Source organism: Rhinoraja longicauda, chromosome 25 (assembly GCF_053455715.1).
Source record: "Rhinoraja longicauda isolate Sanriku21f chromosome 25, sRhiLon1.1, whole genome shotgun sequence".
NCBI classification, from domain to species: Eukaryota; Metazoa; Chordata; class Chondrichthyes; order Rajiformes; family Arhynchobatidae; genus Rhinoraja; species Rhinoraja longicauda.
In genome coordinates this window covers 24,306,999-24,331,585 of record NC_135977.1, presented here as the reverse complement: position 1 = coordinate 24,331,585, position 24,587 = coordinate 24,306,999, and the positions used below count along the sequence as shown (strand labels likewise).

At 47.2% G+C, this 24,587-nt stretch overlaps 1 protein-coding gene across 1 annotated transcript in view; it reads left to right on the top strand.

Moving 5' to 3' along the window:
• LOC144605978 (transmembrane protein 132C-like) overlaps positions 1–24,587 on the top strand; it is an 807,862-nt gene that overhangs the window by 550,938 nt on the left and 232,337 nt on the right. Inside the window, exon 4 of the mRNA XM_078421707.1 lies at positions 212–404. Within this exon, the coding sequence (XP_078277833.1) occupies positions 212–404 (193 nt within the window). The remainder of the gene's footprint in view (positions 1–211; positions 405–24,587) is intronic.

Sequence of the window (24,587 nt, the reverse complement as noted above, 5' to 3'; positions counted from 1 at the left end):
ATTGAATGGCGTAGTCGACTCGATGGGCCGAATGGCCTAATTCTGCTCCTATCACTTATGAACATTATGTTTATTCTTGTTTTTCTGAAAACATGTTTGAAATCAGCTCTTAGTGCCTCGGGAGTCGGATGCCTGCCATTTTGGGAAGGTAGACACAAAATGCTGGAGTAACTCATTTGGGAAATGCTTACCAATGTCCTTTGCTTTACAGAATTGACGGGGCCTCCTATGAAATAATGCAGATGGACTTTGAAATGGATAACTTCAGCAGTCTGTCGGTGACGCGGCGGATCATGTGGCAGGTGGAATACCCCGGCAAGCCCTCGCAGGTCGACCAGGACAAGGCAGTGTCCGAGCTTCACGTCAGTCAGAGGGACATCACCAAAATCGTTCCTCTTGCCATGGTAGGAAAGTTTGGATTGCAACTTTTTGACTTTGTTGGAAAACCTTTCAGATTCTGGTTGACATGTTGATGAGGCATTGCCGCTCAAGAATGTTGAGTATAAAACCACATAATACCTGATATTTATGCAAATATTCCAGCTGGGAATTCTCTCTTATAATATAATTTGTTTATACTTTTTTTTGTCGTTCTTATTTTTGATCAGCTAGTACAGGCACTCCCCGGCTTATGTAATAGGCCACTTCAGTAAACTTACACTTACGCAAGCAAGTCTTTAAGCCCACTGACGCCCATGTGGTCTCCGCGTTGGAGCTCCCTTGTGGTCTCCACCTCGGAGCTCCCCCTGTGATCTCCACCTCGGAGCTCCCCCATGATCTCCATGTCGGAGCTCCCCCATGGTCTCTGTGTCGGAGCTCCCCATGTGGTCTCCACCTTGGAGCTCCCCTGTGGTCTCCACCTCGGAGCTCCCCCATGGTCTCTGCGTCGGAGCTCCCCTGTGGTCTCCACCTTGGAGCTCCCCTGTGGTCTCCACCTTGGAGCTCCCCTGTGGTCTCCACCTTGGAGCTCCCCTGTGGTCTCCACCTTGGAGCTCCCCCTGTGGTCTCCACCTTGGAGCTCCCCCTGTGGTCTCCACCTCGGAGCTCCTCCTGTGGTCTCTGCGTCGGAGCTCCGCCATGGTCTCCGCTTCGGAGTTACCATGCGGTCTCTGCGTAGAAGAGTAAATTTACACGTACACAATCGCACTTCCGTTTCTGACTTACGTAAAACCTCTAACGTATGCAAGGGTCTGCGGGTCGTCACCCTGACGTAAGTCGGGGAGAATCTATACAGTTGGTCAAGGCAGCAGTGTGTAAAAAAGTCGATTTTTAGCAAGAATTACTAAAGTATTACAATATCTCAAGCATTGTTACTATTTTATTGAAATATTGAGTATACACTGGAATTTAGAAGGATGAGAGGAGATCTTATCGAAACGTATAAGATTATTAAGGGGTTGGACACGTTAGAGGCAGGAAACATGTTCCCAATGTTTGGGGGAGTCCAGAACAAGGGGCCACAGTTTACGAATAAGGGGTAGGCCATTTAGAACTGAGATGAGGAAAAACTTTTTCAGTCAGAGAGTTGTGAATCTGTGGAATTCTCTGCCTCAGAAGGCAGTGGAGGCCAATTCTCTGAATGCATTCAAGAGAGAGCTGGATAGAGCTCTTAAGAATAGCGGAGTCAGGAGGTATGGGGAGAAGGCAGGAACGGGGTACTGATTGAGAATGATCAGCCATGATCACATTGAATGGCGGTGCTGGCTCGCAGGGCCGAATTGCCTCCTCCTGCACCTATTGTCTATTGTCTATTGTCTATTTATAAACTGAGAATTACTGAGTTTATAAAATGTCTCGCGCATTGTTGCTATTCTACATGGTCGCGAGCAACGAGGATGGAAAATGATTCTCTGCAAATGCTTCCTCCCTCCTGTTGCTGCGAGCACTCTCGTCCTAAAGAAAAACGTGTTCTCCTCGTTCAATAAAAATCATTCCATTACCTTGATGTTGTTGGAAAGAGAAACCATCAGTGAGGAAGGAATAATTCTTTGAAAACATTTGCTGCGACTGCCCCTCGGGATTGCGGACAAGATGGGAAATGGTGTGGCATGGACACTGGGCTGTGGGTTAAGACCAAAGATACTAGAGGAGCAAGATGGACCACTCCGTTGAAATCGCCTAAACTGAAGTATGCAAAGGAGCGTAACGTCCGCCATTTTAGTAGGCAAAACCCGCCATTCGCTCTGCCTCTCGCAGTGTAATCAGTGTTTTGGGGGAACAGTATGTGTGAAGATACCATTACAATGCAGAATATATCTCATCTATCAATTCACAGATTTTTGGTATTTTTCTTTTAAAATGTTTCTGCAAGTTTCTGCCTACTAAAATGGCGCCGTGACGTACTACGGTTTTTAGGGTCGAGTGGTCTATCTTGTTCATCTAGTATCTCTGGTTGAGGCAAGGCTGGGGAGTAGGGAGCTGAGGTATGGGCAATTAGAAATAGTTATGTCCCAGAAATGTGACTGATGTTGCCTAGAATCCATTGCCATTCACCTTGCAGTTCATGATGTGCTGTGACATGCCAGCCATTGTCAATGTACAGAAATTATTCATGTAATGAGGTATTCTGACTGGGTGTTTGTTGGTTTCAACCTGACCTCAGGACCTGTCAATCTGGAGTCCGCATGTCCTCCCTGTGACCACATGGGTTTTCTCCGGGTGTTCCGGTTTCCTGCCACATTCCAAAGATGTGTGGGTTTACAACAACCTGTTCTGGCCTTTTCTCATCTCTCCCTCCCTCACATCTAGTGTCGGTCCGAAGAAGGGTTCACGACCTGAAACGTCACGTATTCTTTTTCTCCAGAGGTGCTGCCTGACCCGCAGGGGTACTCCACCCTTTTGTCTCCTTTTCATCTCCAGCGTTTGTCACTAACTCTACCCATCTGCCAAGCAAACAATAGACAATAGGTGCAGGAGTAGGTCATTCGGCCCTTCGAGCCTGTACGCACCGCCATTCAATGTGATCGTGGCTGATCATTCTCAATCAGTACCCCGTTCCTGCCTTCTCCCCATACCCTCCTCAACCAAACACTCCTCAACTGTATCCACCTGTCACTCGCCAGGCTTTGACCCGCTTCCACATCTCTTTTCCAACTCCTCCCCCCCCCCCCCCCAGTACAATCAGTCTGAAGAAGGGCCCTGACCCTAAACGTCACCTGTCCATTCCCTTCCGCAGATGCTGCCTTCCCAGCTGAGTTATTCCACCACTTTGTGTTTTGCTTGAATAAAATCAGTATTGCTTTTAACTCAGACAGAAGGAACTGCAGATGCTGGTTGTAAGGCAGTTTGTTTCACAAGGCCCATTTATTGCTGTGAGAATGAACCAGAGCAACACATTGTGCTTTCCCTTCAATAGGTTTTATGTAATTTAATCAGAATCAGAATAGCCTTTATTGTCCTCCAAAAAAACAAGTCTTTTGAACGAAATTCCATTACCCACAGTCCAACAATAAGAGCAATAAAAATAAGCAATAACACACACAATCACAAACCAACACAAAACAAAAAAAAGAAACATCCATCACAGTGAGTCTCCTCCAGTCACCTCCTCACTGTGATGGAAGGCCAGAATGTATTTTCTCTTCCCCTGCCGTCTTCTCCCGCGGTCAGGCTGTTGAAGTTGCCACGTCGGGGAGGTCGGGGCTCCCGACATTGAAGCCCCCGCCGGGCGGAGAAAATCCCGCAGCCTGTTCCAGGCCGCGCCGGACGGTGAAAGGTTCGCAGCGGGCCGACCCAAGCCCCGTGATTCGGGGCGGGCGAAGACGTTGCCGCTGTCAGAGCTCCCGATGTCGGCCCCCACCCAGGGGCCTGCGAGCTTCCGATTTCCACGCGGCCGAAGCCTCCGAAGGCGAGTCGCAGCCGCACTCGCAGCGCCACCACAGCCTCCGAAGGCAGCCAGCTCCGCAGATGGTAAATCCAGTCCACGGGCTCTGCGAACCAGAGCCCCAGGTGGTCCCAGCAGGAGGCCGCCAGCTCCAGGTGTTTGGCCGATGGTAGGCCGCAGCGGGAATGGAGACACCACCCAGAAACAAAGGTCGGGTCTCCGTTCGGAAGAGACAATTTTACAGTTCCCATCCCCCCTCCCACACCACACATAGTACACAACCACAAAAAGCACATCACATCTAAACACTACAATTAAGACAAGAAAACAACAAAAAACACAAAAGACAAATGGACTGCAGGTGAGCCACAGCTGCTTGCGCAGCGCCGCCATTTCCGATCTAGGAGATCAGCATCAGAACATTAAGATCCAAAGATAGTAACACATTCTTGTGATGTTTGGTGGACTGTGTGGGGGTGGGAGGATCGTTGCTCCTCCCGTGCAGCAGGTGGCGCTGCACAGGACAATGGGAGATGTTTTGTACATAGTTACCTTGGCTGTACACAGTGTGGAGTGTACTGTCAGATTGTGGGGTTGCAGCCATTTTAGTTGTCTTGCTGCCAGCATTGAGTTACTGTAATAAAGACTTCTGTTGTACCTTGAAGATTCGCAAAGTTTCATACAGGCATAGAACAAGAACACGAAAATTCTCAAAATGCATGTCAATGTTAAGAGGAATTCCCATTAAATTCAATTAGTCACATCATATTATGTGAACAGCACCATCTATAGGTTCACTGATATTTACCCAGGAAATGAATACACAGGAAATCAGATAGACTCCACAGTAAGGCACGGTATTCATATTTCAGTCAATACTTTAGATAACCATTGTAATTTTAATGGAAATTCACGCAGTTAAGTTTGATTTTTCTCTTCGGAACCATGATGGACTGACTGCAATGACATTTACACCTTGTTGCTTCCCTCGATGATAGACACAAAAAGCTGGAGTAACTCAGTTTAGTTCAGTTTAATATAAGAAAATAACTGCAGATGCTGGTACAAATCGATTTATTCACAAAATGCTGGAGTAACTCAGCAGGTCAGGCAGCATCTCGGGAGAGAAGGAATGGGTGACGTTTCGGGTCGAGACCCTTCTTCAGTTCAGTTTAATTTAGTTTACTGTCACCTGTACCGAGGTACAGTGAAAAGCTATTGTTGCATGCTAGCCAGTCAGCAGAAAGACAATACATGATTACAATCGAGCCATGTACAGTGTATAAATACATGATAAGGGAATAACGTTTAGTACAAGATAAAGCCAGCAAAATCCGATCAAGGATAGTCCGAGGGTCAGCAAAGAGGAAGATAACAGTTCAGCACTGCCTGCTGGTTGTAGTAAGATGGTTCACAGAAAATAGGTGCAGGAGGAGGCCATTTGGCCCTTCGAGCCATCACCACAGTTGCCTGATAGCAGCTGGGAAGAAACTGCTGAAGATTCTGAAGAATGGTCTTGTTCTGAAACGTCACTGAAACTTTTTCAGTCAGAGAGTTGTGAATCTGTGGAATTCTCTACCTCAGAAGGCAGTGGAGGCCAATTCTCTGAATGCATTCAAGAGAGATCTAGATAGAGCTCTTAAGGATAGCGGAGTCAGGGGGTATGGGGGAGAGGGCAGGAACGGGGTACTAATTGAGAATGATCAGCCATGATCACATTGAATGGCGGTGCTGGCTCGATGGGCCGAATGGCCTCCTCCTGCACCTATTGTCTATTGTCACCTATTCCTTTTCTCCAGAGAAGCTGCCTGACCCGCTGAGTTACTCCAGCTTTTTGTGTCTATCTTCGGTCTAAACCAGCATCTGCAGTTCCTTCATACACATCTTGTTTCTTCCGTTCTTTGACACACTTTTTGCACAAGCTACTCACACATTTCAAAGGGCACGAGGTAAACATTGCAGATTCTGTTTTCTGCCACAGTGAAAGAATAATCAATACGTGTTTCCAGCGAGGAAACAAGGTTATGTTAATCGGTGGTAATTTTAATAGAATTTTCGAACAGAACTTGAGATCGCTCTGATGCGGTTATAGCTACAATATGGTTGATAAGAACTGGCTCCTTCTGCAGGAAGCATTTGAATTTGATTATTTCGTCCCTCTGTCAAAGCAATTCTTTCCGCTTTCAGTGTGATTATTTTGCAGAGAGGGTAATTTTTTTCTCACATGTTGAGATCAGAAGTGAAGCACTGAACTGCCATTCATTGAAAGCAAGGGGGGGAATTGGGTGGGTGGGGAAGTGGTTGGGAGGTGGGGGAGAGGAGAGGGACCGCCGGAGTGCGGGGTGACGGGGCGGAGGAGACGGCTGCAATGGGCTTTTGTGGTCAGCTGCGAGGTGGGACTGTGAAATGGCTCCAAATCCTGGCGACTTGACCATTAGTTTATTTTTTGCTTTAGAGACGCAGGCCCTTCAGCCCACCGGGTCCACGCTGACCAGTAATCCCCGTAATTAGCACCATCCTACAGTACACTAGGAACAATTTACAGTTTCACGGAAGCCAATTAACCTACAAACCTGTACGTCTTTGGAGTGTGGGGTGAAACCCGAGCACCCGGAGAAAACCCACGCAGGTCACGGGAGAAAGTACAAACTCCATACAGACAGCACCCATGGTCAGGTTTGAACCCGGGTCTCTGGCACAGGAAGGCAGCACCTCTACTGCTGCGCCACCTTCTTGCATGTAATCTCAGTGGGCTGTTTCTATGCATTAGGTGCTTAACTAAGTATGGCAATCATTTTGCTGATGTCAAAAATGAATCTAACTGTACCTTAGTACACGTGATAATAAAGGTGCCAATTAATGGGGAAATCCTAATCAATTTTGTTTTGATCTGATAAAGAACTGGATAAGTTGGTTCAAAATATATATTTTTTTGTTGTGAAAAAATAGCCTACCAACTATTGTTCTGTGGTTGAAAAGCCTGAGGCAGGGTCCCGACCTGAAACGTCACCCATCTATGTTCTCCAGAGATGTTGTCTGACCCGCACAGTTTACCCACTTTGTGCCTTTTATTATTTTGTCGTTTTGCTGGAATCCTTGCTGGGAACAAGTATTGATTGTTCTTAACGGTGGCGGAAACGAAATCTGCAATGTTTGGCTCCTGCCCTTTGAAGTGTGTGTCGTTTGTGCACAAGTGTGTCAAAGGGGGAAACAACATGGTGTAAAATGTCATTCCTGTCAGTTCCTTGGTGTTCCTAAGGGAAAAATCAAACTTAACCACAGCTTAAACAAATATGCCTGGGGATGGATGGTAGGAGGCATGAGCTTGCTAATGACATTTTAACCTAGACAGAGGCATTTGGACTATGCTTGAGAGCAGTCGACACCGGAGACCATGGTTGGAAATGATTCTACCCATTGGGTATGAAGCCAAACGTGGTGCAGCCCTCTGTTCCTCTCTCCCATTGACAGCCCGGCAGCATTAAGCTGAAGCTGAAGTTAACTCCAAAGTCAGTATTCAAGATTCAAGATTCAAGATAGCTTTATTGTCATCCAAATTGGACGAAATTCAGTCACCCACAGTCCAACAACAAAAGCATCAAAATAGGCATTAAAATTACACAACCCCCAAAACACACAAAAGAAACATCCATCAAGAAAACATCCATCACAGTGAGTCTCCTCCAGTCCTCTCCTCACTGTGATGGAAGGCCACAATGTCTTTTCCCATCTCCTGCTGTCCTCTCCCGCGGTCAGGTTGTTGTGGTTGCAGGCCGCGCCGGACGGTCCGCAGCGGGCCGAGCCTAAGGCGAGTCGCAGCCGCTCCCACAGCCTCCGAAGACGGCCGGCTCCGCCGATGATAAGTCCGATCCGGGGCGGGCGAACACGCTGCTGCTGCCGCTGTTGCTGCACGTCGGGGCGGTCGTGGCTCCCGACATTGAAGCCCCCGCCCAGCAGAGAAATATCCCGCGGCCTATCTTAGGCCGCGCCGGACGGTGAAATGTCCGCGACCCAAGCCCCGCGATCCGGGGCGGGCGAACACGCTGCCGCTGCCGGAGCTCCTGATGTCGGCATCCACGCGGCCCGAGCCTAAGGCGAGTCGCAGCCGCTCCCGCAGCCTCCGAAGACGGCCGGCTCCGGTGATGGTAAGTCCGGTCCGCGGGCTCTGCGAACCAGAGCCCTGGAGGCCGCCAGCTCCAGGAGTTGGGCCAATGGTAGGCCGCAACAGGAACGGAGACACGGCCCAGAAAACAAAGGTCGGGTCTCCGTTCGGAAGGGACACCTATTTACAATTTTACAGTTCCCCCCCTCCCCCCCACATACACACATAGTACACAAACACAAAAACACGACATCACAACTACAATTAAGACAAAAAAACAACAAAAACACAAAGACAAATGGACCGCAGGTAAGCCGCAGCTGCTATGGCAGCGCCGCCATTTTATAGATGTATCAATTGGCATCACGAAACAAAATGTGACCAGTAGATGTATCACCACGTACACTCCTCATTCACATGTTGCCATTTTGATGGAAGCTCAGTAGCTGCAGAGTGGGGCAGCTGGTAGAGCCGCTGCCTCACAGCGACAAGGGCACGGGTTCGATTCCGGCCTCGGGTGCTGTCCGTGTGGAGTTTGCACGTTCGTCCTGTGATCACGTGAATTTCCTCTGGGCGCTCTGCTTTCCTCCCACATTCCAAAGACATGCGGAACCACATTCCCCTTCTCTGCAAAGAGATCACATCCGTTCAGCTAGACATCATGATCGGCACAAACACAGCGGGCTGAGCGGCCCATTGCTGTGCCAGTAACCCCTGTATTCCCTCCCTCTCCGCCCCTCTGCCACCCTCGTTGTCCTGCCAGCTCCACTGTCTGCCTCCATCATCCTGGGATTTCCACGCGTTGGTGGTTCACCCCCATCAGTCATCCACCGCTCCTTGTTCCTAATAAGAACTAATATTTACACATTGAGACGGGGCTTGTGCATTCTAATTAATGAGACACTTATTTCAAGCAATCTACACAAGAGGCGCTGAATAATCGAACCATTCAAGGCTTCCCACAGATGTTTATATGCCTGGCCGCTGTGTCGTGTTTAGCGTGAAATTAATTTTTGTGAAGCAGTGGGTAGTTTCTCCGCGATAATAGCTCCCTTGCAGAGCTGCGAGATAGATGTGACTGGGGAAATGTTTGCGATTGCTGATGAGGAGCCCAGTGTTCGGCTCTGCCTTTTGCTGTCATGGAGGGTGCAAATGCCTTCACCTGACATAGTTATTGACCAACCTCGCACCACCACAACACGTTTCACACCACCACAACACTTGCAGCAGCCTAACAAGCCAGTAAACGCAGTATTTATACATATAATAACTGAAAAATATTTCAATGTCAATAACCCCAATACAAGTGTAAAAAAGCCCAAACTCTTTATTGCACAGTGGCGCAGCTGGTAGAGCCACTGCCTCACAGCGCCAGAGACCCGGGTTCGATCCTGACCTTGAGTGCTGTCTGTGTGGAGTTTGCATGTTCTCCCTGTGACCGTGTGGATTTCTTCCGGGTGCTCCGGTTTCCTCCCACATCCCAAAGATATGCTTGTTTGTCGGTTAATTGACCAAGGGATATGGGGAGAAGGCACGGTGGCGCAGCGGTAGAGTTGCTGCCTTACAGCGAATGCAGCGCGAGAGACTCAGGTTCGATCCTGACTACGGGTGCTGTCTGTACGGAGTTTGTACGTTCTCCCTGTGACCTGCGTGGGTTTTCTCTGAGATCTTCGGTTTCCTCCCACACTAAGACGTTCAGGTATGTAGGTTAATTGGTTGGGCAAAATGTTTTTTTTTAAAAAAATTGTCCCTAGAGTGTGTAGGATAGTGTTAATGTGCGGGGATCGCTGGGCGGCGCGGACCCGGTGGGCCGAAGGGCCTGTTTCCGCGCTGTATCTCTAAAAAAAAGAGGCAGGCACAGGTTACTGATTATCAAGTCAAGTCAAGTCAAGTCAAATTTATTTGTCACATACACATACACGATGTGCAGTGAAATGAAAGTGGCAATGCCTGCGGATTGTGCACAAAAAAGAATTACAGTTACAGCATATAAATAAAGTTAAAGTTAATAAGTTCCATGGATGATTCAGCCATGATCACAATGAATGTCGATGCTGGCTCGAAGGGCCAAATGGCCTCCTCCTGCACCTATTTTCTATGTTTCTATGTTTGACCCTCTGTAAATTGCCACGAGTGTGTAGGGAGTGGATGCGAAAGACATAGAACTAGTGTGAAGGGTTGATCGATGGTCAGTGCGGACTCGTTGGGTTGAAGAGCCTGTTTCATGCTGTATTCTCAACTAACCTCTAATGAGGCTCCTGGGGAGAAGTCTCCAGCTTCTCCCACCCAGCCTCATGCCATACCCCTGGTACATCACCTGTGCCCCCTCACTTCCATCCTGAAGTATTGGACCACAACTTGGTGCAGTATTCTTGTTGGCCAAAATGCAGTTTTATAAAGCTCATCACCAGATCCTAGAGAGCTTCCCCCTGGACTGAGAAGTTAATGGTCAAAGAAATTTTCCCCTGCATATTAAAAAAAAATTCTCCTTCATCTTTAGTGGGGCAGCACGGTGGCACAGCGGTAGAGTTGTTGCTTTATAGCGCCAGAGAGATAGCTTCGATCCCGACTATGGGTGCTTGTCTGAACGTAGTTTGTACGTTCTCCCTGCGATCACCTGGGTTTTCTTGGGGTGCTCCAGTTTCCTCCCACACTCCAAAGATGTACTGGTCTGTAGGTTAATTGGCGTCTGTAAAGATTGTAAATTTGATCTGGAAGCAGGAAAAGACCAGGACAAATCAGGGCTGGCAACAGATGACCTCAGGCAGGGTGGTTCCCTGAAGAAGGGTCTCGACCCGAAACGTCACCCATTCCTTCTGTCCAAAGATGCTGCCTGTCCCGCTGAGTTCCTCCAGCTTTTTGTGTCAATTTTTGGTTCCCTGATAGGCTGATTGTTGGCTGGGTACAGTGTGATCCCAAGTGGGACGCATCGTTGCGAACTGTGGAACTGGTTAAACGATGCGTGGGTGGAGCGGTAGAATCTGCAAGGAGTCGATTGAAATGTGGGGACAACAGGATGTGGGGAAAATGACTGAGGAACGGCATTTCCCTGTGAGCTAGCATGGAGCTGATGGGCCAAAATGGCCTCCTTCTGTGCAGGGAGGAACTGCAGATGCTGGTTTAAACCGAAGACAGACACAAAAAGGCTGGAGTAACTCAGCGGGTCAGGCAGCATCTCTAGATAAAAGGAACACCTGACGTTTCGGGTCGAGACCCATCTTTAGACTCAAGAAGGGTCTCGATCGGAAACATCACTTATTCCTTGTCTCCAGAGATGCTGCCTGACCCGCTGAGTTACCCCAGCCTTTTGAGTCTGTCTTTGGCCTCCTTCTGAATTGTACAGTGCTATTTTCTATAGTCCTGCTTTCTCGAAAAGCACAGAGTGAATTAGGATGATGATATAAATGCAGTAAATGGAAATGAAGGAATAATTCAAAATATTGCTGAAAGAAAGAAGCATTGAAAGGGATAACCCAAACATTATAGCAGCCAGACACTAAGCAAGATCAATGCACTAAATCCTTCCTTTTGAAATATGTTAGACAGCCATACACCCTAACAAGTGTTGGAGGTGGTGACGGATCAAAGGGTGGAAAGGCTTAAGTAATTCATTCATTTCATTCATAACCTTTGATGTTTGATATTTTCATGCATGGTCCAAATTGTCGTGCTGATAGACAGAAACCTAATGGCTTCGTACCTTTTTCCCCAATTTGGTTTACCATTTACTGTTCTGCCTTTGATCTTTGCGGGGAGCTGTGCCGTGGGATCGCTGTTGCTCTCAGGATGATTTGGAGACGGTTTCGCTGGTTGCGTCAGAAAGTGACCGTCTCAGTGCATGAGGCGACACCTTCCCCACTTCGTCCCACAGATAAACCTGTTACAACAACAGTGGCGGGCTGCACAACAAGTTAACTGCTAGAAATGGTACCAATGAATGATAGAAACGAGCAAGAAAGCAACAGGGTAAATAAATGAAGAGTGCGTTACCCGAACGCTTCATCAAGCAAAGGGTGGTGTGTGTCAAAATGGAAATTGTAGGCAGCTCGAATGGTAGCTTTTTGCTTTGTCTCGTATTTCAGTGCAGTGAATCACAAGCCATAGGTTTTCTTGTCGGCTGATTGATCCAAAGTCCTGGCAATGTCCTTCAATAAAAATTTCAAATAAATTATAAGTGGCAGTGAGTGAACAAGTGTTTAATTAGCAAAAATAATTGACACGTTGAATGCCAATGTAAATTGTATTAAGGCAATGCATCCTACTTTACTTATCCTATGTATTTAAGTGAATAGAGGTTCACTAGTAGTGTTTGTCATATGCGCCAGTATTGTGCTGGGCACATGGAACGAACTGTCGGAGGAGGTAGTTGAGGCAGGTAATATAAAAAAACATTAACATGACATTTGGACAGGTACATAGATAGATAGGAAAGGTTTAGATATTTATTGTGCCCTTTATCCTCTATCTGTACACTGTGGACAGCTTGATTGTAAACATGTAGAGTATTTTCTTTGACTGGATAACATGCTAACAAAAGCGTTTCCACTGTACCTTAGCACACATGAGAATACTAAACTAATCTAAACTGAACTAGAGGGATATGGGCCAAGCGCTGGCAGGTGGGACTGGAGAAGATGGGGCATCTTGGTTAGCATGGGCAGGTTGGGCTGAAGGGTCTATTTCCATGCTGTAACACTCTAGAGCCCGCCTTTGAAATTCCGACATGCTGCACCTTTACAGGCACATTAAACACAACACAACGGATGCAAATACATTGGATTATCAGTTATTCAAGGTACAGCAGACTCCTAGGAAAGAGAAGCCAGTTGGCACAGTGGCTCTTTCATACTGACCTCTGAGTGATCAGGTCTATGTTGGCAGTCTGCAACTTCCCTGGGAGTAGAGAGAAACTGCACTAAACGCCCGATTACCCACCGAACCTGCTCTCACCTCAAACGTGACCGCCATTGGACTTCGTCCATGAAGCCAGCTCCCCACTGAGGATCCGTTGACCTTTCTGAATATAAATGCCACTGAAACGCTTCGACAGCTGTTTACGTCAAGGCCCTTGGCAGCACCAGCTGTTAGAACATAGAACAGGGACAGGCCCTTCAGCCCACTGTGTCTGTACCAAACATGATGCCAAGATAAACTAATCCAACCTGCACACAATCCATTCCAATCTATTCTCTGCATATCCATGTGCCTACCTAAAAGTTTCTTAAAGTTTCTTCCCAGTTATTATCAGGTAACTGAACCGTCCTCTCACCAGCTGGAGAGTGGTCCTGACCTCCCTTCCTTCCACCTCATGAGAGACCTTCGAACCACCTTTACGCATTAGACCCTTTGTCCTGTATCTGTCCACTGCGGACGGCTTGATTGTAATCACGTACAGTGTTTTCACTGACTGGATAGCACGCAACAAAAAGACATTTACGGTACCTCGGCACGTGTGACAATAATAACAAACTAAACTAGATTAAACTAATCTAAACACCACCATCGTATTTACCTCTATCACCACCTCTGCCAATGTGTTCTTGGCACCTATCACTCTCTGTAAAAAAAAAACTTGCCCCATACATCTCCGTTAAATTTTGCCCTTCTCAGCTTAAAGTTATGCCCTCTAGTCTATGACATTTCCACTCATGTGGAAAAAGATTCCGAAAAAGGTCTACTCTATCCACGCCTCACATAATGTTACATATCTCTGTTCAACATCTTGGATGTTTATGCAGACGTCTATTCATTCATCGGGTATTTATAAGGCGGAGGTTGACCGATTCGTGATTAGCACGGGTGTCAAGGGTTAAGGGGGAGAAGGCAGGAGAATGGGGTTGTGAGGGAAAGATAGATTTTTTTCAAAGATTTTTTAGATTTAGGGATACAGCGCGGAAACAGGCCCTTCGGCCCACCGGGTCCGCGCCGCCCAGCGATCCCCGCACATTAACACTATCCTACTCACACTAGGGACAATTTTTACGTTTTACCCAGTCAATTAACCTACAAACCTGTACGTCTTTGGAGTGTGGGAGGAAACCGAAGATCTCGGAGAAAACCCACGCAGGTCACGGGGAGAACGTACAAACTCCGTACAGACGGCGCCCGTAGTCAGGATCGAACCTGAGTCTCAGGCGCTGCATTCGCTGTAAGGCAGCAACTCTACTGCTGCGCCACCGTGCCGCCCGATCAGCCATGATTGGATGGTGAAGTTGACTCGATGGGCTGAATGGCCTACTTCTGCTCCTATCACTTGTGAACATGATAGTCACAAACGTTCAACAGCATGAAAAAAAATTCTAATATTACGCAGACTATTGCAAAAGTTTATCATTTTTTTAAAAAGCATCACGGAAAAAGTGTTAAACACTTGTGAAAGGTTGCCTAAATCAATTACCAGCGTTCAGTGGTGAAGTACTGTGGTGAAGGGGGATCGCTGGTCAGCTGGCCTGTTTCCCCGCTCTATCTCGAAACTAAACTAAACTAAACTACACTTTTGTGAAATGTTCGCTTCTTACTCTCCAACCATTCCTCTCCAGCGCAGTGCATGGGATCACATCTGTTCAGCGGGCAGTTGTCCCAGATCCCTTTTGGGAAACCGGGGAAAGTTCACTCTTTATCCCTGGACCAGTACGAGGTGTCCAATGTCAGTCACCAGTCACCTTGGCAAAGGTCCCTCAGCACCTCCCCTGCCGCCAGGTCCACAGTCAGATCTGCAGCTGGTGTGAGTTCTCCACATTCATTCCCCCCACCTTCCCCATTAGTCAGCAGCCACAACTCACCCGAGATCAATTAAACCAGCTTAAAGGTGGAGACATTTTAAACGCTCCACGAAACATCATCCCGCTAGCTCCCTTCACTACCCGCCTGACCCCAACGATTCCGCTCGCGAGCCCAGCATGAAATCCCGACTCTGTTGAGAGGCTGTTCATTCTCTTGCCTTGCAGCTGTTGCAAGTGGCTGTTCCAGATAAGCATGCTCTTTCAGGCACGAAGCCACCAGCGTGCACAAATTAATTTAAACATAATTTACAAAGAGACTTGACTAGTGTGACAGCAATGAAATGAATAATTGATTGTGTAGTTTCTTTTTCAAGCAACTTCCATAGATTTAAAATCAGTTGGTTTGCAAGTGGTTTTCTTCAATAAGTGGCTTGTCAAAATGCTTATTCTGAGCATGATCTTAAGAATCAAGACTGTTTTATTGCCATATGTCCAGAAAGGGAACAATGAAACTCTTACTTGCAGCAGTGCAACAGAATGTAAACACAGTAGTCTGTAAAACTCATAAAAAACAACGTTAAGAAATTTATATATCGAGTGATACAGTGTGGAAACAGCCCCTGCGACCCAACTTGTCCACACTGGCCAACATGTCCCAGCTATACTAGTCCCACCTGCCCGCACTTGGTCCATATCCCTCCAAACTTGCCATATCCATGTACCTGTCTAACTGTTTCTTAAACGTTGGGATAGTCCCAGCCTCAACTACCTCCTCTGGCAGCTTGCTCCATACACCCACCACCCCTTTTATGAAAAAGTTACTCCTCAGATTCCTATATATTCCTTTCCCCTTCACCTTAAAACTATGTCCTCTGGTCCTCGATTCCCCTACTCTGGGCAAGAGATTCTGTACATCTACCCGATTTATTCCTCTCATGATTTTATACACCTCTGAAAGATCACCCCTCATCCTCCTGCGCTCCAAAGGATAGAGACCCAGTCTACTCGACCTCTCCCTGTAGCTCACAGCCTCTAGTCCTCTATATGAGATGGACACAAAATGCTGGAGTAACTCAGTGAGACAGGCAACATCTCTGCAGAGAAAGAATGGGTGATGTTTCGAGTCGAGACCCATCACGTCACCCATTCCTTCTCTCCGGATGTGCTGCCTGCCTCGCTGAGTACTCCAGCATTTTGTGTCCATCTTCGGCTGAAACCAGCATCTGCAGTCCCTTGCTATATATATATATATAGTGCGAAACGGTGGCGCAGCGGTAGAGTTGCTGCCTTACAGCGAATGCAGCGCCGGAGACTCAGGTTCGATCCTGACTACGGGCGCCGTCTGTACGGAGTTTGTACGTTCTACCCATGACCTGCGTGGGTTTTCTCCGAGATCTTTGGTTTCCTCCCACACTCCAAAGACGTACAGGTTTGTAGGTTAATTGGCTGTAAAAATTGTCCCTAGTGTGTGTAGGATAGTGTTAAATTGCGGGGATCGCTGGGCGGCACGGACCCGGTGGGCCGAAGAGCCTGTTTCCGCGCTGTATCTCTAAATCTAAATCTACATCTATATATATATATATATATATGTATATATGTATATACATACACATCTGTGTGTGTGTGTAATATATATGTCTTTGGGATATGGGAGGAAGCCAGAGCATCCGGAGGAAACCCACACAGTCACACAGACAGCACCCGAGGTCAGAATTCAACCCGAGTCTCTGACCCTGTGAGGCAGCAGCTCCACCAGCAGTGGCACTGTGTCTCCCGTTAACTTTGTTTTCTTTACAAATAACGATACAAGTACGGTGCCGGTATTCTACTCTAAACTGACAGGACAGCTGCCGTAGCAGTGAGGCCACATGCATAAGGCTGCAGTATTTCTCTGTGCATCATTTAGAATCCGTCGGCTACAGTACCTGGAGCTTGCTGTTCACGCGATAGATCTCCACTTAAAACATTTGTTGTTAAGTATTTTTGCTTTGCAATAAGTTTGGTGTCCTTTGCACTGAGTGGGGAGGGGAAGGGGAGGGGGGTGTGATTGGAGAGGGTCATTGATGGTTCAATTAATGTAACTTGCTTAAGATCAGAACGCTAGGTGTTGGGAAGGGAAATGTAACTTGCAGTGCGACACCAGGCCACCTGGCGAATATTCCACACCCAGTGAAATCTGTCGTCCGTAGGTGTTGAGATTATTAATGATGTTACATTGTGCTGCATTTTCTGATCTGCTTTGAGTTGTGAGAAGCATATTAATGTCTGCAGCAAGCTTTCAAAGCCAAACGTGGCTGAAAATGTGCTTTATTGTCCTTCAGAGTGGCAATCAAGAAGGAATAGATGTTCCATTAGCTCAGCTGTCCAGTTACTTAGTTCCTCAGATGAGTCAGTTGAGCAAAATTTAATACCTTTGTCAACCTCAGAATGGAATACTGGATAAAAGTAAATAGCAAATAGATGGTTTAAATCAGTACTTAAGGCAGCTGCAAGGCAGTAGTGCTTACACTTGTAAGAACTCCTGTATTTGGTATTAGTGTCAAGGACTTCGCGTAGTTGCTAAAGTTGTTTACAGGCATGAATCAAGTTAAGCACAGCTTTTTGCATTTTCTTTTTCCGAAATAGTTTCATCTATTTTGCACACATTAGGAATGTGAGCTTGTTTATTCCAGTACATGGTCGGATTGTCAAAGAGTTGAGTTGAGTTTAGTTTAGTTTAGAGATACAGCATGGAAGCAGGCCCTTTGGCCCAGGCTCTTCGGCCCACCGAGTCCGCAACGACCAACAAACACTGGTACACTAGTTCTATCCTACACTCTCGGGACAATTTACAGAAGCCAATTAACCGACAGGAAACAGGAGCTCCGGGAGAAAACCTACGCAGTCACAGGGAGAATGTGTAAACAGGCAGCACCCGTAGTGAGGATTGAACCCGTGTCTCTGGCGCTGTGAGACAGCAACTCTACCGCTGCGCCACCGTGCCGTCCACAGTAGAGTTGCTGCCTTACAGCTGCAAAGACCCGAGTTCGATCCTGACCATGGGCGCTGTCTGAACGGAGTTTGCTCGCTCTCCCTGTGACCACGCTGGTTTCCACCCACACTCCAAAGACGTGCAGGTTTGTCGGTTAATTTTAATTGTCGGTTTTACCGCACGATCCGGATGCTGGAGGACGGGATTCGTCCCGTCTACGTATTTGACGGCAAACCCCCCCAGCTCAAATCCACAGAGGGAGCGGAGGGGGTGGGGGTGGGGGAGGGGGCGTGTTGACCGACAGGGAGAGGGGACATGGTGAGGGTTAGCGGGGAGAGTTGGGGAGGTGGGGGAGGGGGGAGTTGGCACGCAGGGAGAGGGGACGTGGTGAGGGTTAGCGGGGAGAGGGTTGAGTGGGGGGGGGGGAGTGTTGTAAGACTGGAGCGACTAGGCTTGTATACACTGGAATTTAGAAGGATGAGAGGATCTTATCGAAACATATAAGATTATTAAGGGGTTGGACACGTTAGAGGCAGGAAACATGTTCCCAATGTTGGGGGAGTCCAGAACAAGGGGCCACAGTTTAAGAATAAGGGGTAGACCATTTAGAACTGAGATGAGCAAAAACTTTTTCACCCAGAGAGTTGTGAATCTGTGGAATTCTCTGCCTCAGAGGGCAGTGGAGGCCAATTCTCTGAATGCTTTCAAGAGCGAGCTGGATAGAGCTCTTAAGGATAGCGGAGTCAGGGGGTACGGGGAGAAGGCAGGAACGGGGTACTGATTGAGAATGATCAGCCGTGATCACATTGAATGGCGGTGCTGGCTCGAAGGGCCGAATGGCCTACTCCTGCACCTATTGTCTATTGTCTATTGTCAAATTGGCTTCTGTAAATTGTCCTTACTGTGTGGGATAGAACTATAGGGGTGATCGTTGGTCGGTCCGGACTCGGTGGGCCCAAAGACCTGTTTCCACGATGCATCTCTGAACTAAACCCACGAGGGTTGATAATTGTGGAAAGAATAAACTCTCGCTCATCTTGTCCTCTTAAAATGCTGAGTGGAAATGAATCTTCTTAAATCTTGGATTAGCTTTCCTTGCTTTTAGTTTGGATACTCCCCCCCCCCTCCTCCCCCTTCAGTGCGTGTTTTGCATGCAGGCCACAGGGTGAGGGATAGAACTTGTCTACGGGTGATTGTTGGTCGGCTCGTACTCGGGGGGCCGAAAGGCCTGTTTCCGTGTTTTGCATCTCTAACGAAATAAATCTTGCCCCTTTCACCTGAAGTCACAGATGGGATTTTGCGCAATCCTTCAGTGCAGATTATCATATCATATCATATATATACAGCCGGAAACAGGCCTTTTCGGCCCTCCAAGTCCGTGCCGTCCAGTGATCCCCGTACATTAACACTATCCTACACCCACTAGGGACAATTTTTACATTTACCCAGCCAATTAACCTACATACCTGTACGTCTTTGGAGAGAGATGAAACTTTGCCTCAGGCACCCAGCAGGCTCTCTCTGGAGGGATGTACCTCATTTGATGCATTGTTGCTTACCGCTGCATTACGCAAGTCAAGAAAAACTCCGCCAACAAAACGAAGAACCCTTGATGTTCAACGCCACAAATTCTGTATCCAAACCTAGAAAGGGCCTTGGTTCCAGTGCAGAACTCCCTAACGCCTAGACTTTCATGAAGGGAAAGCTTTTCAGTAGAACAAAAGAAATAGAAGCAGGACTAGGCCATTTGGCCCGTCCTCCACCATTTTTTTCCCAAAAGATTCAGCATGGAAGCAGGCCCTTCGGCCCACTGAGTCCACGCCGACCATCCATCACCTGTTCACAATAGTTCTATGTAATCCCACTTTTGTGTCCACTCCCTACACACTAGGGGCCAATCAACCTACAAACCCGCACGTCTTTGGGACGTGAGGGGAAACCGGAGCACCCGGAGGAAACACAAGCGGTCACAGGGAGAACGGGCAAACTCCACACAGACAGCACCGGAGGTCAGGAACGAACCCTGGTCTCTGCGCCATGAGGCATCAGCTCTACCAGCTGCACCACTGTGCCGCCATTCAATAAGACCTTGCCTGAAATATTGCCTCAGATCCCAACTGCCAGGGAATTCTCTGCCAATAGTAGTTATTGCAAGAGGAAGTTGCTTCCAAGTTGTGAAGGTTCTTTGGCCTTCCCCTTCCACTCATCCCTATTACTTCAGTTTGCGTTCCTGTGTTCTGCAAACGTCCTCTAGCGTGCTGACTATGTTGTGGTGTGCCCTTTTAAAGGCTACTATGTGCTGAGTCAAAGCTGTGAGGAAAGGTGGGAAAGTACTCCGACATGCGGTAATTCAACTGCGAGCAGCCCCTATTATTGAGACCACTAGTACTTGTGTCCACATTTACAAAACAGCATTGGGGTGGCACGGTGGCGCAGTGGTAGAGTTGCTGCCTCATAGCACCAGAGACCCCGGTTCGATCCTGACTACGGGTGCTGTCTGCACGGAGTTTGTACGTTCTCCCCGTGACCCGCGTGGGTATTCTCCGGTTTCCTCCCACGCTCCAAAGACGTGCAGGGTTGTAGTTTTTGATTGAAGCGTTTGTTTATTATTTAAACTGATTTATTTTCCAAGCTATTTATTGTTCGTCGTTGTTCAAGAAGCAGGAGATGTTCAGTTGCAGCTTTTGTTAAACCCACCTCTTCAGTCTATTAAAAGATAAAGAAACTGCAATATCTGAAAGATGCTATTATGGCAAATGGAGGTTTTTATTCCAAGTGTCGCTGAGTATTTGTGCATGTATTGTATTGATTTCTATTTTGTACCATGCCAGCACCGAATTGATTCTCATTATTTAGTTGAACATCAGCTGTCGGTTGCGAACGTATCTAATATCAATGAAGCCCACTTTGGTGTGTTGCAGTCAAATTAACACCCTGAATAATTCAGACGAAGCGAGGTTCATTTCTGACGGGGCAGTTTACCCATTTTAATTATCACTTCAACCTCATTTAAGATGCTGATGGGGTTGCGCGGAATTAAAGTAAAAAAAATTAATGAAGAAGCTCGCATGCCGAACAATATAATAATAGAAAATTACGATGGTGGCACAATAGGAGCTGAGTAGCTTAATGTTTAGTCACCAATCCCGAGAAGACGGCACGGTGGCGCAGCGGTAGAGTTGCTGCCTTACAGCGAATGCAGCGCCGGAGCCTCAGGTTCGATCCTGACTACGGGCGCCGTCTGTATGGAGTTTGTACGTTCTCCCCGTGACCTGCGTGGGTTTTCTCCGAGATCTTCGGTTTCCTCCCACACTCCAAAGATGTACAGGTATGTAGGTTAATTGACTGGGTAAAATGTAAAAATTGTCCCTCGTGTGTGTAGGATAGTGTTAATGTGCGGGGATCGCTGGGCGGCGCGGACTCGGTGGGCCAAAAGGGGCCTGTTTCCGCGCTGTATCTCTAAATCTAAAAAAAAAGACAAACCAAATTAATGACATGCATTGCTAATTGAACATGTTGGCAGATTTTCGTGCTGTAATTATGAAACTATGCGGCCATAGAAATTTGTGGTATTGAGGAACGATACTTCCTTCCCCGTAAGCCTGGTGCAACTTGATTCCAAGCACAGAGCACGAAAAGTCACAACACTTTCAATCTATTTCCCAGTGCCAACCTCGCTCATCCTTCCCCAAAATTTGTTGCTGACAAAAGATTTATTGCTGGTTGTGTGGTAATGAACGATTCCAATAACTGGCTAAAACAGCAGATTGCTGTCAAGGTGATTCATTCATCCTTTCAAGTCGCCTCCGATGACTTCCACACGAGAGAGAGAGAGAGAGAGAGAGAGAGCAACGACGCTTCTGATCTGTCCAGTGCTGTTAACCAATGTTTGGCCGCAAAACTTTATTTCTTTCTTCACTGTTCTTCGCCATGTTACCTGAGGGAAAAGTCCCGCCATGCCTCCTGTGTGGTATTGGGATGGTCCGTAAAGGCAGGAAAATCCAGGTGCACTTCAAGTGCGGCACAGTGGCGCAGCGGTAGAGCTGCTGCCTTATCGCTTCAGGGACCCGGGTTCCGTCCTGACTACGGGTGCTGTCTGTGTAGAGTTTGCACATTATCCCTGTGACTGCATGGGTTTTCTCCTGTTGCCTCCCACATTACAAAGACGTGCAGGTTTGTGGGTTAATTGGTTCATGTAAATTGTCCCCAGTGTGTGGAATAGAACTGGTGTATCTCGATATCTTTCAACACTTTTAGCCTAATATTTTTCTGCCAATGGTTTCAAACCATTGGTTTGAGATTGTTGTTTGTTGTTGTTTGTCCTTCGGGTTCGAAGATGACCATGGCTTCACTTTCAGTTGGAGAATTGGTGACTGTGGGTCCTGAAGTGACTGGTGAGGCCAATCCGGGCCCGGAAGGCACGCCCACACGTATGACATATGTGGATGGCTGGTGCAGCGGAAGTGGAGGTAGCCCGGGCCTTGCGCGCGGTGCGTTTCCTCTGGGCCTCAGCAGTGCGTCTGTTCTCTGCTGCACGGGCTCCTGTGGTGAGCTTGCTACCCCAGGTTGGACGGTCCAGAGCAAGAGACTCCCAAGTGCTGAGGTTGATGTCCAAGTCTTTGAGGGACACTTTGAGGCAGTCCTTAAACTGTTTCTTCTGTCCTCCTACTGAGCGCTTGCCCTGACACAGTTCTCCATACAGAATACTTTGCTAAACGATTGAGGGGCAGACATTTGCTTTGGAAGATGTCTCACTTGTGAGTTATTCTTGTTGTAATCATCCAGGATTCTAAGTCACACTGAATGTACACAACAACACATTGAAGACATTAGCATTGAGGTTTCTTAGCTCTGTTGTCAGTCCTGCTTGCAATGACGTCAAGTTATCTCTGACAAACAGAGCAAAATGTGTGAAGATGCAAATATTCCGATATAAAAATGGATATGAAGGGAATGGAGAGATATGGATCATGTGTGGGCAGAGGAGGTTCGTTTAACCTGGCATTATGTTCGGCATAGTAGTCATAAGGCCTGGCTCTATGCTCTACGCGTTCGATGTTCTTTGTTCTATCCATTTTGGCAAAAAAATGATTATGGAGTCATAGAGTGATACAGTGTGGAAACAGGCCCTTCGGCCCAACTTGCCCATACCGGTCAACATGTCCCAGCTACACTAGTCCCACCTGCCAGCATTTGATCCATATCCCTCCAAACCTGTCCTAACCATGTACCTGTCTAACTGCTTCTTAAATGTTGGGATAGTCCCTGCCTTAACTACCTCCTCTGGCGGCTTGTTCCATACACCCACCACCCTTTGTGTGAAAAAGTTACCCTTTAGATTCCTATTAAATCTTTTCCCCTTCACCTTAAAGAACGTTGCAAATTACCTAAAGGCTGGGAGATTGCAGATATGTAGACACAAAGAACTGCAGATGTTGGTTTATACCAAAGACAGACACAAAGTGTTGGAGTAACTCAGCGGGCCAGGCAGCATCTCTGGAGAAAATGGATGGTCTAAAAAAGGTCCCGACCAAAAGCGTCACCCATCTTTTTTCTCCAGAGATGCTACCTGACCCACTGAGTTACTCCAGCACTTTGTGTCTAAGCTGTGTGATATCTTTGTGTATGCCCATGTGCATGATTCACAAAGGGCTCGTATGGACATACAGAAGGTTAGTGGAAAACCTAACAGTTTTATCATTTACAGTGGGGGAAATCAACACAAAAGAAGGGAGGTTATGCTTCGGTATGGTCAGCTTTGGCGAGACTACAACTAGAGGACAGTGTTCAGTATTGGTCTCCTTGTTTAAAGTTGGGCTTTGAAGGCGTAGGGTAACTGGACTAATATCTGGAGTGGTCTTGGGAGGAAAGGATCAACTAAATCCTCGTATCCACTAGAGATTAGATATTAGGTCTTGCGGGGTCTTGACAGGATGGATGTCCCCTTCCATGGGAGAATCGAGAACCAGCGATCAGTGTTTAAAAATAGGGATTTCCCAAATAAGAGAGATGAGATGAAATTCTTTCTCTCAAGAGTATAATGAATCTTTAGGAGCTTTCTTCCACGAAGGATAGTGGAAGCAAGTCTTTGAATCTTTTCAAGGCAGAGGCAGGTAGATTTGTGTCAGGCAAGGGAGTGGAAGGTTACCATGGGTGCCCCCCCCCCCCCCACCCCCAACTCCTTCGTCCTTCTAAACTCCAGCAAGTACTGTTGCAGAGCCATCAGACACTCCTCATACCTTAAACCTAATCATTCGTGGGATCATTCTCGTAAACCTCCTCTGGACCCTCTCCCATACCAGCACATCCTACCCCAGATATGGGTTTCAATGAGGTCCCCCCCCCCCCCCCCCCCTCCTCATCCTTCTGAACTCCAGCGAGTACAGGCCCAGGTCCATCAATCGCTCCTCAGATGTTAACCCAATCATCCCTGGGATCATTCTTATAAATGCCAAAACAGACCAAGGCTGTATGACCTACTACCTTTCTGAATGTTTACGGCTCAGGATCGGAATGAGGAGCACGGCTTTTCCTGAATGTCCCAGATAAACTCCTCGGGCAATCTGTAAGGAGCAGATAGCCAGTGCTTGAACCCAGCGGCTTTTTGAAGCAGTTCACAGTCTAAGAATGAAAAGGAACGGCAATTAAAATGATCAATGGCCACTTTCATGATGGCGTGATGGCACCTAAACCTTTGCATTTAACGGGAGTGTAGTGAAGTAGATGAGGGTGCAAGGCAAAGAAGGATATGTTAATGTTGAGATATAATGAGGTTTTGAGCGGAGCATAAATGCCAATTTAAACAGATGAGTCAAACGGTCTATTTCTGAGCTGTTAATTTTTAGATAATTCTATGTAAAACTGATAAGAGCTTTCATGATGCGGCTATATTATTAAATTAAAGGTAAATGTGAGCGTTGCAGTAAAACAATTTAAATATATGTTGCTTCTCAAATGCTGCTAGAAATC